The 13,151-nt window shown below is 35.4% G+C and overlaps 1 protein-coding gene across 5 annotated transcripts in view; it reads right to left on the minus strand.

Moving 5' to 3' along the window:
* The window catches only part of CARF (calcium responsive transcription factor), a 55,915-nt gene that overhangs the window by 22,952 nt on the left and 19,812 nt on the right, over positions 1-13,151 (minus strand). For 4 of the 5 annotated variants that reach the window (XM_022567450.3, XM_022567454.3, XM_089915932.1 and 1 more), the window contains 5 exons: positions 9,646-9,757; positions 8,954-9,178; positions 3,496-3,616; positions 1,663-1,792; positions 671-755 (listed from right to left, as the gene is read on the minus strand). In XM_022567450.3, coding sequence (XP_022423158.1) covers positions 671-755; positions 1,663-1,792; positions 3,496-3,616; positions 8,954-9,178; positions 9,646-9,714 — 630 coding nt within the window. In that variant the 5' untranslated portion in view covers positions 9,715-9,757. Of the gene's footprint in view, positions 1-670; positions 756-1,662; positions 1,793-3,246; positions 3,314-3,495; positions 3,617-8,953; positions 9,179-9,645; positions 9,758-13,151 lie in introns of those variants that run through there. The other variant, XM_022567455.2, reaches the window with a different exon arrangement.

Here is a 13,151-nt window from a genome sequence, read left to right on the forward strand (position 1 = left end):
TATGGGAAAGGAAGAAATTAGTCTAAAACTTTGTATCTAAGGAGATGGTATTTGTTATTACACAGACAAGGAATTTAGGAAGTAGAGCTAGTTGTGGTATGGCAGATAATTCCTCTTTAGATATGGTGAATTTGAGGTGAAATCTAAGTAAAGCTTCAAGTAAGTAGCTAGAGATCTGGGACAAAAGCAAGGGCAGAATTAAAGAACTGGTGATAGAGATTTGGGAATCATTTTTATAAAACTGAGAATTGAAAGTCAACAAAGCTGTTAAGCTCTACAAGGGATAAAATGTAGAGAAATAAGACAAGGTCAAATGGTGACTCTTGAAGAATTTCTGCTGAGAATATGAAAAGAAATAAATGCCAAGCAAAGAAAGAGAAGGAATGATTAAAGGATAAAAAGTAGAGAAACATGATAGTGAAGTTTTATGGAAGACAAGGGAAAAGAGTTGTAAGAGAAGAAACGAAATGACAGTGAAGTATGAAGGGATTTATAAGATCTCTGCTTTAACAGAGCTTACAAGCTCTAAGGAATAAAAGAGTTAGCACAAACATGAACAAAATATTACAGATACAGCTTCTATTAGTTGTACTCAAAAGTGGACATTTTGGGATGAATTGTAGTTATAATCAACTAAGTGAATCTACATAAGGATTATTTTTTAACTCACCTCACAGCTCCTAAGACGACAGGCCCATATAGGTGTGTTAGAAGAAAGTGGCTGGAGTGGAGCCAAAAAGGGTTCTTCAAGTATTCTGGGATGGGGGGGCATATATAAATATATATTACAAGTTACACACACACACACACACACAGCATTCAGTTGCTTTATCCTCTTAGCCACTCAAAGACAATACTGAGATCATCAATTAGAAATTGTAATAATAATGACAGATCGGTCTGATGGATGTAATTATGCTTTTTTTAATCATTACTATTTTATCAATTGCTAAAGCAAAAGTCTAACTTTGTTCTTCCAAATACCTGTAGTTTCAACAAATTCAAGCGTTTTATATATCTTTCTCAGAGCTTATTTTGTATTCTCACATAATTATTTTTCATTTAACAAAAATGAGTGAATAAACCATCTTCAGGTGACTTATTAACAGTAACAAGATATTATGTCAAGTTCTAAAGTTAAATGTCACAAATATTATGTTACCTTTAAAATATTTTCATAGAACAATTAAAATATAAGTAATACAAAACCCATGTCTGTATTTCCCTAAATTATTATAAACAGTGTTATTTTTAGGCAAAAATAAAAGCTGAAATAGACATTAACAAAAAACATTTTAAACACTTTACCACAGAGGAATTAAATGCATAAAAATGTGATGAACTATTAAAAATTATAGGACCTAGAATGGATACTTCTTTTTTTAAAAAACTGTATTAGTGCCAGATGTTTACAGATTGCTTCAAAAGATAACAGGCAAATGTCACTGAGGAAAAGTAGCACGCTGGCCTTTTATAGATTCTAAAGTAGCTCCCTTATTGCCAAGATGTTATTAAAATGATTAAGGATGTATTTGATGATGGTTTACTCTATTTTCTGAATTTCTGATCTTTTCTATAGTCAGCCAGCTTTAAATGTGATAATGTAAAAAGAGATTTCCATGGTGATGTTCAAAGATGAGCTCCTCTTTCTCATTGACTCACCTGGTCACTGTCTTTTTGGGCAATGTGAGGGATGCATGTGGATGAAGAATGTAACTACTGTTATTGTCTGCTAGAGAATCCACTCTTACAGTTGGTAAGTTTCCGTCACTGGGTTTCTCTTCAGAGACATCTTAACAATAAGAACAAGAACAAAGCAACATCAATATCTTGAATAAGACCATGAGAATGTAATGAACTGGAACTAATACATTTGAAATAGGAAAGATATACTCTGAAGCTAAAGATAATAAAACTTATACTTTATTGAGAATTTCTCTGATAAACTTGTTTACTTTTAAACTGTAATACTGACTACTAAAGTTTTGTAACTAAGTTTTGGAACTTATATTGAACAGCTAGGATATAAAAGTGGTAGAAGTAATTGTTATATTAATAGTATCACAATATAATAGGAAAATGTAAGACTAATTCTTTTAGTTTCTATACCATGTTTGTAATGTTTTCTGCAAACTATGTTTTCTTTTCCTTAAGTTGTAACAACTATTATCAAAGACAAAGAATCATAACACTAAAGTAAGAATTATTTGCCCTAAACCATTATCTATGAAAAAATGACAACAGTGTAGCTATGATGTTAGAAAAGAGATTCAAATAGATGGAAAAGGAAGGGAAGAAAAAGGAAAAGAACGAATAGGGATAATATCAAATAGGTAGAAAAAGAATAAAATAAAAAGAAATAGGGGGACTTCCCTGGTGGTGCAGTGGTTAAGAATCTGCCTGCCAATGCAGGGGACACGGGTACGAGCCCTGGTCCAGGAAGATCCCACATGCCATGGAACAACTAAGCCCATGTGCCACAACTACTGAGCCTGCACTCTAGAGCCCATGAACCACAAGTACTGAGCCCACAGGCCACAACTACTGAAGCCCGCACGCCTAGAGCCCATGCTCTGCAACAAAAGAAGCCACCGCAATGAGAAGCCCGCACACCACAACGAAGAGTAGCCCCCGCTCGCTGCAATTAGAGAAAGCCCACATGCAGCAACAAAGACCCAACGCGTACAAAAATAAAAAATAAATAAATACGGACTTCCCTGCTGGTGCAGAGGTTAAGAATCCGCCTGCCAATGCAGGGGACATGGGTTCGAACCCTGGTCCAGGAAGATCCCACATGCCGCAGAGCAACTAAGCCTGTGCTCTAGAGCCCATGAGCCACAACTACTGAGCCCACAAGCCTAGAGCCCATGTTCCACAACAAGAGAAGCCACTGCAATGAGAAGCCCGCGCACCACAACAAAGAGCAGCCCCCGCTCGCCACAACTAGAGAAAGCCCATGCACAGCAACGAAGACCCAATGCAGCCAAAAAATAAATTAATTAAAATAAATAAATAAATTTATAAAAAAAATGAGGAGTATGATTCTTTCTGAATCTGAAGGAACAAAGAGGAAAAAAGCAAAGAGGATGAGAAGAATAGTTAAAAAAAAAAAGTGTCACATGTCTAACAACATTGATAAAAATATAAAATAAAAATTTCTCCAGTAGCTATTAGCATCATATTCTTGTTATTGTTGCTGTCATTACTACTGTTATTAAAATTAAGAAGAATTTATTTTATGCTCACTGGTCATTTGGGAGGAAGCAAGAGTCAACCAGCTTCACAGAATTCCAAAATGAAATAGACAGCTAACCTAGACAGGAGTTGAAAAATGAACTTGAAATTTATTTGGGCTAAGAAACTTTTTCTAATCATTCAGTTCACAATCTTACCCAAAGAGATCAATTTTAGCACTGACTTTCATGAGGTGATTTTCTGAATATACGTTTGTTCTTTAAAACGTTCTTAAATCCCCTATATCCCATGATTACTCACCCTGAGGACTATTCACATCCACAAGCTGCCCCTGAGGTACAATCACTTGTGTTGTTCCTGTCTGGGTAGATGGAATTACACGCAGCACCTGTCCATTTTCTGATGGGCTGGCAACAATCATCTTGGAGACATTTTAAAAAAATCAAATGCATAAGTCTACAATGATTCAAAAGAATCATTACTTAAAAAATTAGTAGACATGCCTATCTCTACAGCAGATGCTATCATTTTCTTCACTTTATAGATGAAAACACTGAGGTACCTAAAAATTTTTTCCCAAAGTCTCACAATTGATAAGTGGTAAAGCTAGGATTCAAAACAGGCAGTTTGATCCTATGTCCTATGATCTTAACCACCTATGATCTTAATCATTACATGGACGTGAGGTCTAATTACTTAGTAACCTGAACAAGTAGGTCTCTGACTACACTAAATATATTTACTTTTTTCTACTTATTGTATTATCCACACGTTTGACCTATTTGTGTGATAATCACTGGTCTCATATTTTAAGTCATTTTCATTTAAAAACAGTAACTTAGATGTCTAATTAAACAGGATTTATTTTTATATCTCTGCATTTTTATATATCCTGTCTTGGTCTATAAGAAATACTACAGAGTGACCCAAAAGTCTGAAAACATAGGGGAATTGTATATTTATTATTTCCTTTGGTGTTTTTGTTTTTTTTTTTCAGCTTAACAAATGAACTCCTTGCCTCAAATTTAGAGGAATGTCAACTAAGAAAGCGTCTAAAGTTGAAGAAAAACATTTTGAGCCTATCATTTAAAAATATAATATATTATTTAAAATTAAGTTTATCCTATATTTCCAGACTTTCTGGATACCTTATAAACTTTATTACCTAAAAACTACTCTTCTACTAACAGTTTTACTGTTTTACCTGAAATCCCGTCCTCAGTTTTCCCTAGGGCAAATAACTGTCCTTAATCATTCCAACCCACTTTCTCAAACTTCCCTTTTGCTATGTAAAACATGAAAACTTTGCTGATGGCCTGATAGAGACGGCATCACTTTTAGAGAGGGTCATTTGAAAAACTTTAAATTTGGAAAAAAAAAAAACCACCCTTAAACCTCAACAAAACAGAAAGCTTTCAATATAATCATAAACATTTCCCAGAAATTAAGAGTAGAAATTTTTTCCTTCCCTCAGTGTTTGTCAAGTTTCTTGAGATAAAAATATCTTGCCATATCTCTTATACCTCTTATTACTTCAGCATGAAAATCAACTGTAAACTCTGAGGATGATAATTCCTTTTCATTTGTGGAGTTCATACTAAGCAGCAGGACTTTACATGCATTGGGTTGGCCAAAAGGTTCGTTTGGTTTTTTCTGTAAGATGGCTCTAGTAGCACTTAGTTGACTTTAACTTCATTCAAAACAATTTTGTTAGATTTTATGTGACAGTTGTCATATCAGTGTGCATTTAAAAAAAGACTGATCAAAATTGGTGAATTTTTTTATAGATGTTTATTGGCATCATAATTTTTTTTTTTTTGGTTGCGCCGGGTTCTAGTTGCTGCAGGTGGGCTCCTTAGTTGCAGCACGTGCGCTCCTCAATTGCGGCCAGTGGGCTCCTTAGTTGCAGAATGTGAACTCTTAGTTGCTTCGTGCATGTAGGATCTAGTTCCCTGACCAGGGATGGAACCCGGGCCCCCTGCAATGGAATCTCGGAGTCTTAACCGCTGCGCTGCCAGGAAAGTCCCAAAATTGGTGAATTTTTGTGTAGCCATTTTAATACTAAAAATGGAAGGAAAAAAACCAACATTTTTGGCATATTATGCACTTTATTATTTCAAGAAAGGTAAAAATGCAACTGAAACGCAAAAAAAGATTTGTGCAGTGGCATGGAGAAGGCGCTGTGTCTGACGGGCTGTGTCTGACTGAATGTGTCAAAAGTGGTTTGCGAAGTTTCGTGCTGGAGATTTCTCGCTGGATGATGCTCCACGGTCAGGCAGACCAGTTGAAGTTGATAGCGATCAAATCGAGACATTGAGAACAATCAACATTATACCACGCAGGAGATGCCCGACATACTCATAATATCCAAATCAAGCGCTGAAAATCATTTGCGCCAGCTTGGTTATGTGAATCGCTTTGATGTTTGGGTTCCACATAAATTAAGCAAAAAAACCCTTCTTGACCGTATTCCCACATGCGATTCTCTACTTAAACGTAATGAAAACGTTCCATTTTTAAAACAAATTGTGACAGGCAATGAAAAGTGGATACTGTACAATAACGTGGAACAGAAGAGATTGTGGGGCAAGCGAAATGAACCACCACCAACTACACCAAAGGCCGGTCTTCATCCAAAGAAGATGAGGTTGTGTATATGGTGGGATTGGAAGGGAGTCCTCTATTATGAGCTCCTTCTGGAAAACCAAATGATTAATTCCAACAAGTACTGCTCCCAGTTAGACCAACTGAAAGCAGCACCCGACGAAAAGCATCCGGAATTAGTCAACAGAAAATGCATAATCTTCCATCAGGATAACGCAAGGCCGCATGTTTCTTTGATGACCAGGCAAAAACTGTTACAGCTTAGCTGGGAAGTGCTGATTCATCCACCATATTCACCAGACATTGCACCTTCGGATTTCCATTTATTTAGATCTTTACAAAATTCTCTTAATGGAAAAAATTTCAATTCCCTGGAAGACTGTAAAAGGCACCTGCAAGAGTTCTTTGCTCAAAAAGATAAAAAGTTTTGGGAAGATTCAATTATGAAGTTGCCTGAAAAATGGCAGAAAGTAGTGGAACAAAAGGGTGAATACATTGTTCAATAAAGTTCCTGGTGAAAATGAAAAATGTGTCTTTTAGTTTTACTTAAAAACCAAAGGCACTTTTTGGCCAACCCAATATTACGTTATTTAATCTTCATTACATGTATACGAAGTATATACATTTTATACATGCGGAAATTGCAACACAGTGGTTACAAAACTCATTCAAGGTAACTCAGAGCTATATAGTCCTGAGCTGAAATTCAAACCCAAGCAGTCTGACTCCTTTTAACCACTACTTTGTACTGTCCCCCAATATCTGATGATGTTACTTAACCTAAAAAAAGACAAAAATAAAACAATACGAAAACCCTACTGGACTTCAAAAGGCAATAGTAATAATACTGTTGTTAATTCTTTACTCCCTGTAAATGAGATTAAATATGTGTGAAAATTTTTCATTCATTCTTAGAAAATAAGAGTGCTGTGGTTATTTTTAAATCCAAATAAAACACATATAATAAAGTTATAATTTATTCAATCATATGAAAATTTCATAATTAAGACTGATCTGTGGAATATCCCCTTAATTTTGAAACTGTTTCCCAAGCACAGTGGAAAAGCATCTCCTCCATTTTCTGTTTCCTTAGCTTATTCCACCTGTTACCTAAAAACCTATTTTTAATTCATATAATTTGACAATGGTGATGATAATACTACTTTTTCTATTACCAAAAAAAGTGATTATCTTTAATCTTTGCTATGAAAATAAACATAGTTTTGAAGAGTCATCTGCTGCAATACATTTTCTTTGAGGCCGACCATGAAAATCACCAGAAAATCTTGGCTAATGAGTAGTTTTATATTTACTGGGCGCTTTGTGTACAATATTTCTAGTAAATGAAAAATATCACCCCTGCTTCACTCCAAAACCTCCTCTCATCCACTGCAGATTTACCCACTACAGAATCTTTACTAGTTCTGTGAAAGCTTCTATGTGAAAAAAATCATACTTCAAAACAAACAAACAAAAAAGTCATTTTTTACAAAAAGCTCCACTTGGTGGAGACTTTGATAATGGGAAGACTATGCATATATGGAGGCTGGGGGTATATGGAAACTCTCTGTATTTTCTTCTCATTTTGCTGTGAACCTAAAACTGCTCTTAAAATTAAAGTCTATTAAAATAAACAATAAAAACAAAAAATCTCCACTAAGTTTCCCAGAATATCACCACCTTCTGATCTTTGGTTCTTTGGAGAAGACAGCTTGTAACACTCCACGTTCCTTACATTTATTTTCATGCTCATGCCACATGTTTCCTATTTCACAACTTCAAGCAACCCTCTGTATCATCTCCTACCGCAAACAATGTAAAATCACCTTTATAATCACTTCAGATAGAATGTTTAATACAATTACAAAGAGAATGGGAACTCGAACTTTTTTCAGACCCAGACAAATAAGTAACTTTAACATGCTTTTTAGGAAAGGTACCATGTGTAAAATGATAACCCTTCATACATTTAGACTCTTTTATCCTTCCATTAGAACACACAGACTTTCTAAATGTTCTGATAGAAACTAGAATAAATGTCAAATAAGAGGGGAAATTACAGAAGTATTTCATTTTGAACATGAAATATTAAAATGTATTGGTTCACATCTAGATTATTTGTTGCATATTAACCTCTGCTGGTGATGCAGTATGATTACAGAAGCTTACCCTAACTTTGCATTTCAGTCCTGAAGCCCAGAAATATGTTGAGCCTGAACATACACACAAAAAAGTTGTCTACAGTTAGCCACCTCTCAACCAATTACTCTCAATGCCAAAATTTAGCTGAATTATAAGGGAGCAAAAGGACATAGATTAACTCTAGAATGCTCTAGACTAGAAACAAAAACAAGAATTTTGGGTTAAATGGTTGCCTACTTAAGTATAATTTATAATTGAAGTTATGATTTTAAAAATAATTTTTATTATTGAATTAAAATTTGTTGTAGAAAATTTCGAAAATACAGGCAAACAAAGAGATACATTATTCTTCATATTATTACTGATATAAATATATTATTAGTCAGAGAGCAATTTAGAACTTTTTCTCATTAATTTTATTTGAATCAAAACCATCTATCACCACATCTATTCAACTGTGAACTTGGTCGTACATATTTTTGGCTAACAGTTTAAAGCAGCACTGTCAACTTTATGCATTGTTATTCACATGACACCTACATATCTACTTACAAAGATCAGTAAGGGTATGTCTAAATTCCATTTTCCACTGGTACTTCCATTGCTTTCTTTTTCTTCAAGAAAGCATACCAGCATGTGGCACACAAATCAGTAACTGAGATGTTGATACAGCAAACAACATTGAGTTCAGTCAAATGTATATACAAAAAATAAATGTAAGTTATATGTAAGCTCTGGGACTTTAGCACTAGTGACAGATTATGTTACATTTCCAACGGATCTCAAAGTACCAGTTTGCCTAGACATAGTAGCTGGGACGTACTGGTTTGAAGTACTCTGTAGTCCTGAAAGGAAATCTTTTAAAATCCTTATATAACTTAAAAATGAATGTCATGGAAACAGTATTTTCAAAGCAATGTAAAGCAATAATGTCAAGAAATTAAGGTCATCTAGTAAGACTAATACATTTTGCTAAATAGCAGAAAACTGGTTATTTTAAAAACGTACTCACCATTTGCTCATTAGAATCCCCCAATGACTGAAGCTCATATTGAATAGGTTGCCCATTTTGGTCCACTAGGTGGAATTGCTCTGCAGAAAGAGTCTGTGTCTGAGTCAGGGGCCCTGGTATATTCTGTGATGTGAGTGAATTATCCACCGCAGTAGTAATGGGTAAAACTCTAGGGGAACCATCTTGTCCAAAAGAAGGCTCACTGGAGTCCATACAGCTTAGATGCTTTTGCAAAGAAAAAAAAAAAATCACTTGAGTGTTTGTAAAATAAGTTACAATTTTTAAAAAATAGAATGTTTTTAATAAAAGATGGAGACACATTCATTTTTCAGTTAATTATTCACTTTACTTTTTGCAAGGGTTATCAATTCACAGACTGATATAGACAGAAGTTCTTAAGTGAAACTGTTGATTTTTATTATATTTTATTTCAAATAATCCACAGGAATACAATGTGAAATGATGAAATATTTATAATTCAATATGCAGATTTTTCTTTACATATAAACTTTCACAAATACACTAAAGCTATATATTATAAAATTAAATATGATAGAATTATTAAAAATTAAATGTTAAAATTCTTGAATACATTAAATATAACACTATTCCTTAAATATAAAAAATCCAATTGCATGCCGCTTTCCCTTTAAATGGAAAAAAGTTCCCAGTTGAATCCCTACTTCAAATACCTGAGAATCGGTTTTTGACTCTTCGGAATCATTATGGTTGACTCTTAATGAATCAACAGACTGTTCCATGCTGGTATCATATCCAATTCCATTTTCTTCTATTATTTAATACCTGAAATATTTTAAATATCTGATCAACTAAAGCACTTAACATTTTAATAGAATGTTTGTCTTAAATTTCTCATCTCCCCTACTGTGTTACCCTATACAATTTAGGTTAAATCATTTACACCCTATAAGATCAATAAAACGAACATTCTTGTTAAATAATTTGCAAAGGCACCAGAATAAATTCAAGACAGAGCAAAAATTAGTGTTATGTAGTTTCCTCACCCTATCCTTAATTGCACTCATGTACTGGTTTATTAAGGTTGCTGCTATGTGACAGGTACTGTTGTTACACCCTTTCAAATTCTTCTAAAATTCTCATTTTACACAGATGTAATCTAAATAACAGCTTTTAATTTTATGAGGTGTGCCCTATCATAGCATTAGATAATTTTAAAAGAGATCTCTTGGTACAGGAGGAGATTATATACATACAACTCTTACCATAACATACAATTATACCACTTAATATTAGCATGACAAGCTTTGAAAATGAAGAAGTATGTATTCTAAAAAGGTTGAGCCACTTAGGCCTAGTACAGTCATCTTCCACTGGTGGTGATTTTGCCCCCACACATACCCCCAACATCCCCTAATCGCCTGGGGATACTGGGCAATGTTTAGAAACTTTTTTGGTTGTCACAACTGGAGGGGGTGCTACTGGTATCTAATGAGCAGAAGTTAGGGGAATTGCTAAACACCTTGCAACGTACAGGACAGCCCCCACATAAAGATGTCAATGGTGCTAAGGTTCAGAAACCCTGGTCTAGTATAGTATAGTGACTAATGGATTCTGTATGATCTAAAAAGAATGATGTTTTATGACTCAAAATTGGAGTAAAGTCAAAATGAAACTGCTGAAGAACATCACTGAAAAATTTATAATATAAAATAAACTTCATAGAATCTTTTTTAAGAACCCAACCCTATAATTTTACTTTTCGAAAGACAGCATAAATTATTTTTTTTAATCTTTAAAATTTTATTTTTAAATTTACATGCATTAATTGAACTCTTTTTTTGATGTATAGCTCTATGAATTTTAACACAGATAACCATCATCACAATCAGGATACACAATAATTCCATCACTCTAAACCCTAATTTCCATTTATACCTGTATTTAAGACCTATTTAGTATATGTACTTGGATACAATGAAAACTTATTTTTCTGTGATAGCATCCAAACATATATTTGTAAAATTAACCATTTCAGAAAATCTGCACGGTTTGCTATTTCATATCTTTAAGATATTATAAATAATTTTACTCAAATATAAATTGTAAATGCTATTAAATCAGTCTTATTTTTAATATATAACTATAAAGTATCTTAAAATTGCTTCTCCTTAAAGATTTTAAATTATCACTTGTATTCTAATTTCATGTATTACAAAAATTCCAAAAACCTGTAGTTACCTCTAGGGCTATAAAAGTAAGAGCAATTTTAGTTCATAACTTTCTGTTCTGTTTTGAATTTTTTATACTATACATATATTACTTAAGATTAATATTTTATAGAAGGGGTTTAAAAAATAGAAAGGAAGTTTCACTAATGGCAATACAGCAGATTAGACACTGTAGAAGGCTCTCTTGCTAGAAAACAAAAAATAGAAAGTTGATCTAAAACAAAATATTTCGTGGGTGGGAGCTACTATAGGAAGTAACAAAAATGAGAGGCCACTCCCTGCCCTCTCCCACTCTGCCCACCCCCCACTCCCCAAAATAAAAGCAAAAGCTGTGATCTAAAACCTAAGTGATGAGCACAAGCAAAGAGGAAAATTTCAAGGGCAGTGCTGCTAATAAACACTGTGCCTGGGAAATGGGCTTGGATAAACAGCTGGTAGGGGAGGAGAACTTAAAACTCCCAAGGTAAGACTAAGAACCTGAAAGATCCTGGTAAGCCAATAATGTACCCTGGCTTCTGGTGAGAACAAATGCAGTTATTATTTGGAGGAACACAAACACAGTTAAGACTTTAGTTTCCTTTCACATTAAGATCAATCAAATATAAGCTTACAATCAAAGAGTGCCAAAAACACAAAGAAATAAGCCACCATAAGAAGGAGTCAGCAGATTTAGACACCCCCTAAAAACTTCAAATACTGGAACCATGTAATACTGAATATAAAACAATTATTTAATATTCAAAGAAATAAAAGAATGAGTCATAGGAATAAGGAAGCAACAAGAGACTATCAAGTTTCATTTGAAAGAGAACCAAACAGAACTTTCAGCAATGAAAAATGTAATTGCTGAAATTAAAAAGTCAATGGATAAATTAAGTAGAAAGTTAGAGGCAGAAGAAAGAATTACTAAATTAGAAGACAGGCTTTAAAAGTTACCCAGGGCTTCCCTGGTGGCGCAGTGGTTGAGAGTCCGCCTGCCGATGCAGGGGACATGGGTTCGTGCCCCCACCCGGGAAGATCCCATATGCCGCAGAGCGGCTAGGCCCATAAGCCATGGCCGCTGAACCAGCGCGTCCGGAGCCTGTGCTCCGCAATGGGAGAGGCCACAACAGTGAGAGGCCCGCATACCGCAAAATAAATAAATAAATAAATAAATAAAAAATACCCAGAATGCATCATAAGTAAAACAGAATATTAAAAAATACAAAGAACACACTTCAAACTAGGAAAATAGAAGAAGAAAGTATAGCATGCCTATAATTGGAGTCTCAGAAGAATAAAAAGAAAAAATGGACAAGAGACAATATGTGACGAGATAATGGCTGACCATTTTTCAAAACTGAAGACATGAATCTACAGATAAAGGAAGCACAAAATGTACCAAGATAAATCAAAAGAAATCCATACCAAATGTAGCAAAGTACAAAATTCTAAAGAAAAACAGAAAAAATCTAAAATGCAGCCAGGGCTTCAGTTGGAGCGCTGGGAGAGGACTGGGGTTGGCAGCGTGAACACAGCCTGCAGGGCGTTAGTGCACCGCAGCTAGCCGAGAGGGAGTCGGGGGAAAAGTGTTGACCTGCTGAAGAGGCAAGAGACTTTTTTCTTCCCTCTTTGTTTCCTGGTGTGCAAGGAGAGGGGATTAAGAACGCTGCTTAAAGGAGCTCCAGAGATGGGGGCGAGCCGCGGCTAAAAGTGCGGACCCCAGAGACAGACATGAGATGCTAAGGCCGCTGCTGCCGCCACCAAGAAGCCTGTGTGCAAACACAGGTCACTATCCACACCCCCCTTCCGGGGAGCCTGTGCAGCCCGCCACTGCCAGGGTCCCGGGATCCAGGGACAACTCCCCTGGGAGAACGCACAGCGCGCCTCAGGCTGGTGCAACGTCACTCTGGCCTCTGCCGCCAAAGGCTCGCCCTGCACTCTGTGACCCTCCCTACCGCCCCCCCCCCCCCCCCCCCCCGCCTGAGTGAGCCAGAGCCTTCAACGGC

Source organism: Delphinapterus leucas, chromosome 8 (assembly GCF_059928025.1).
Source record: "Delphinapterus leucas isolate spDelLeu-1000000601 "Yukka" chromosome 8, BTC_Dleu_Yukka2, whole genome shotgun sequence".
Lineage (NCBI taxonomy): Eukaryota > Metazoa > Chordata > Mammalia > Artiodactyla > Monodontidae > Delphinapterus > Delphinapterus leucas.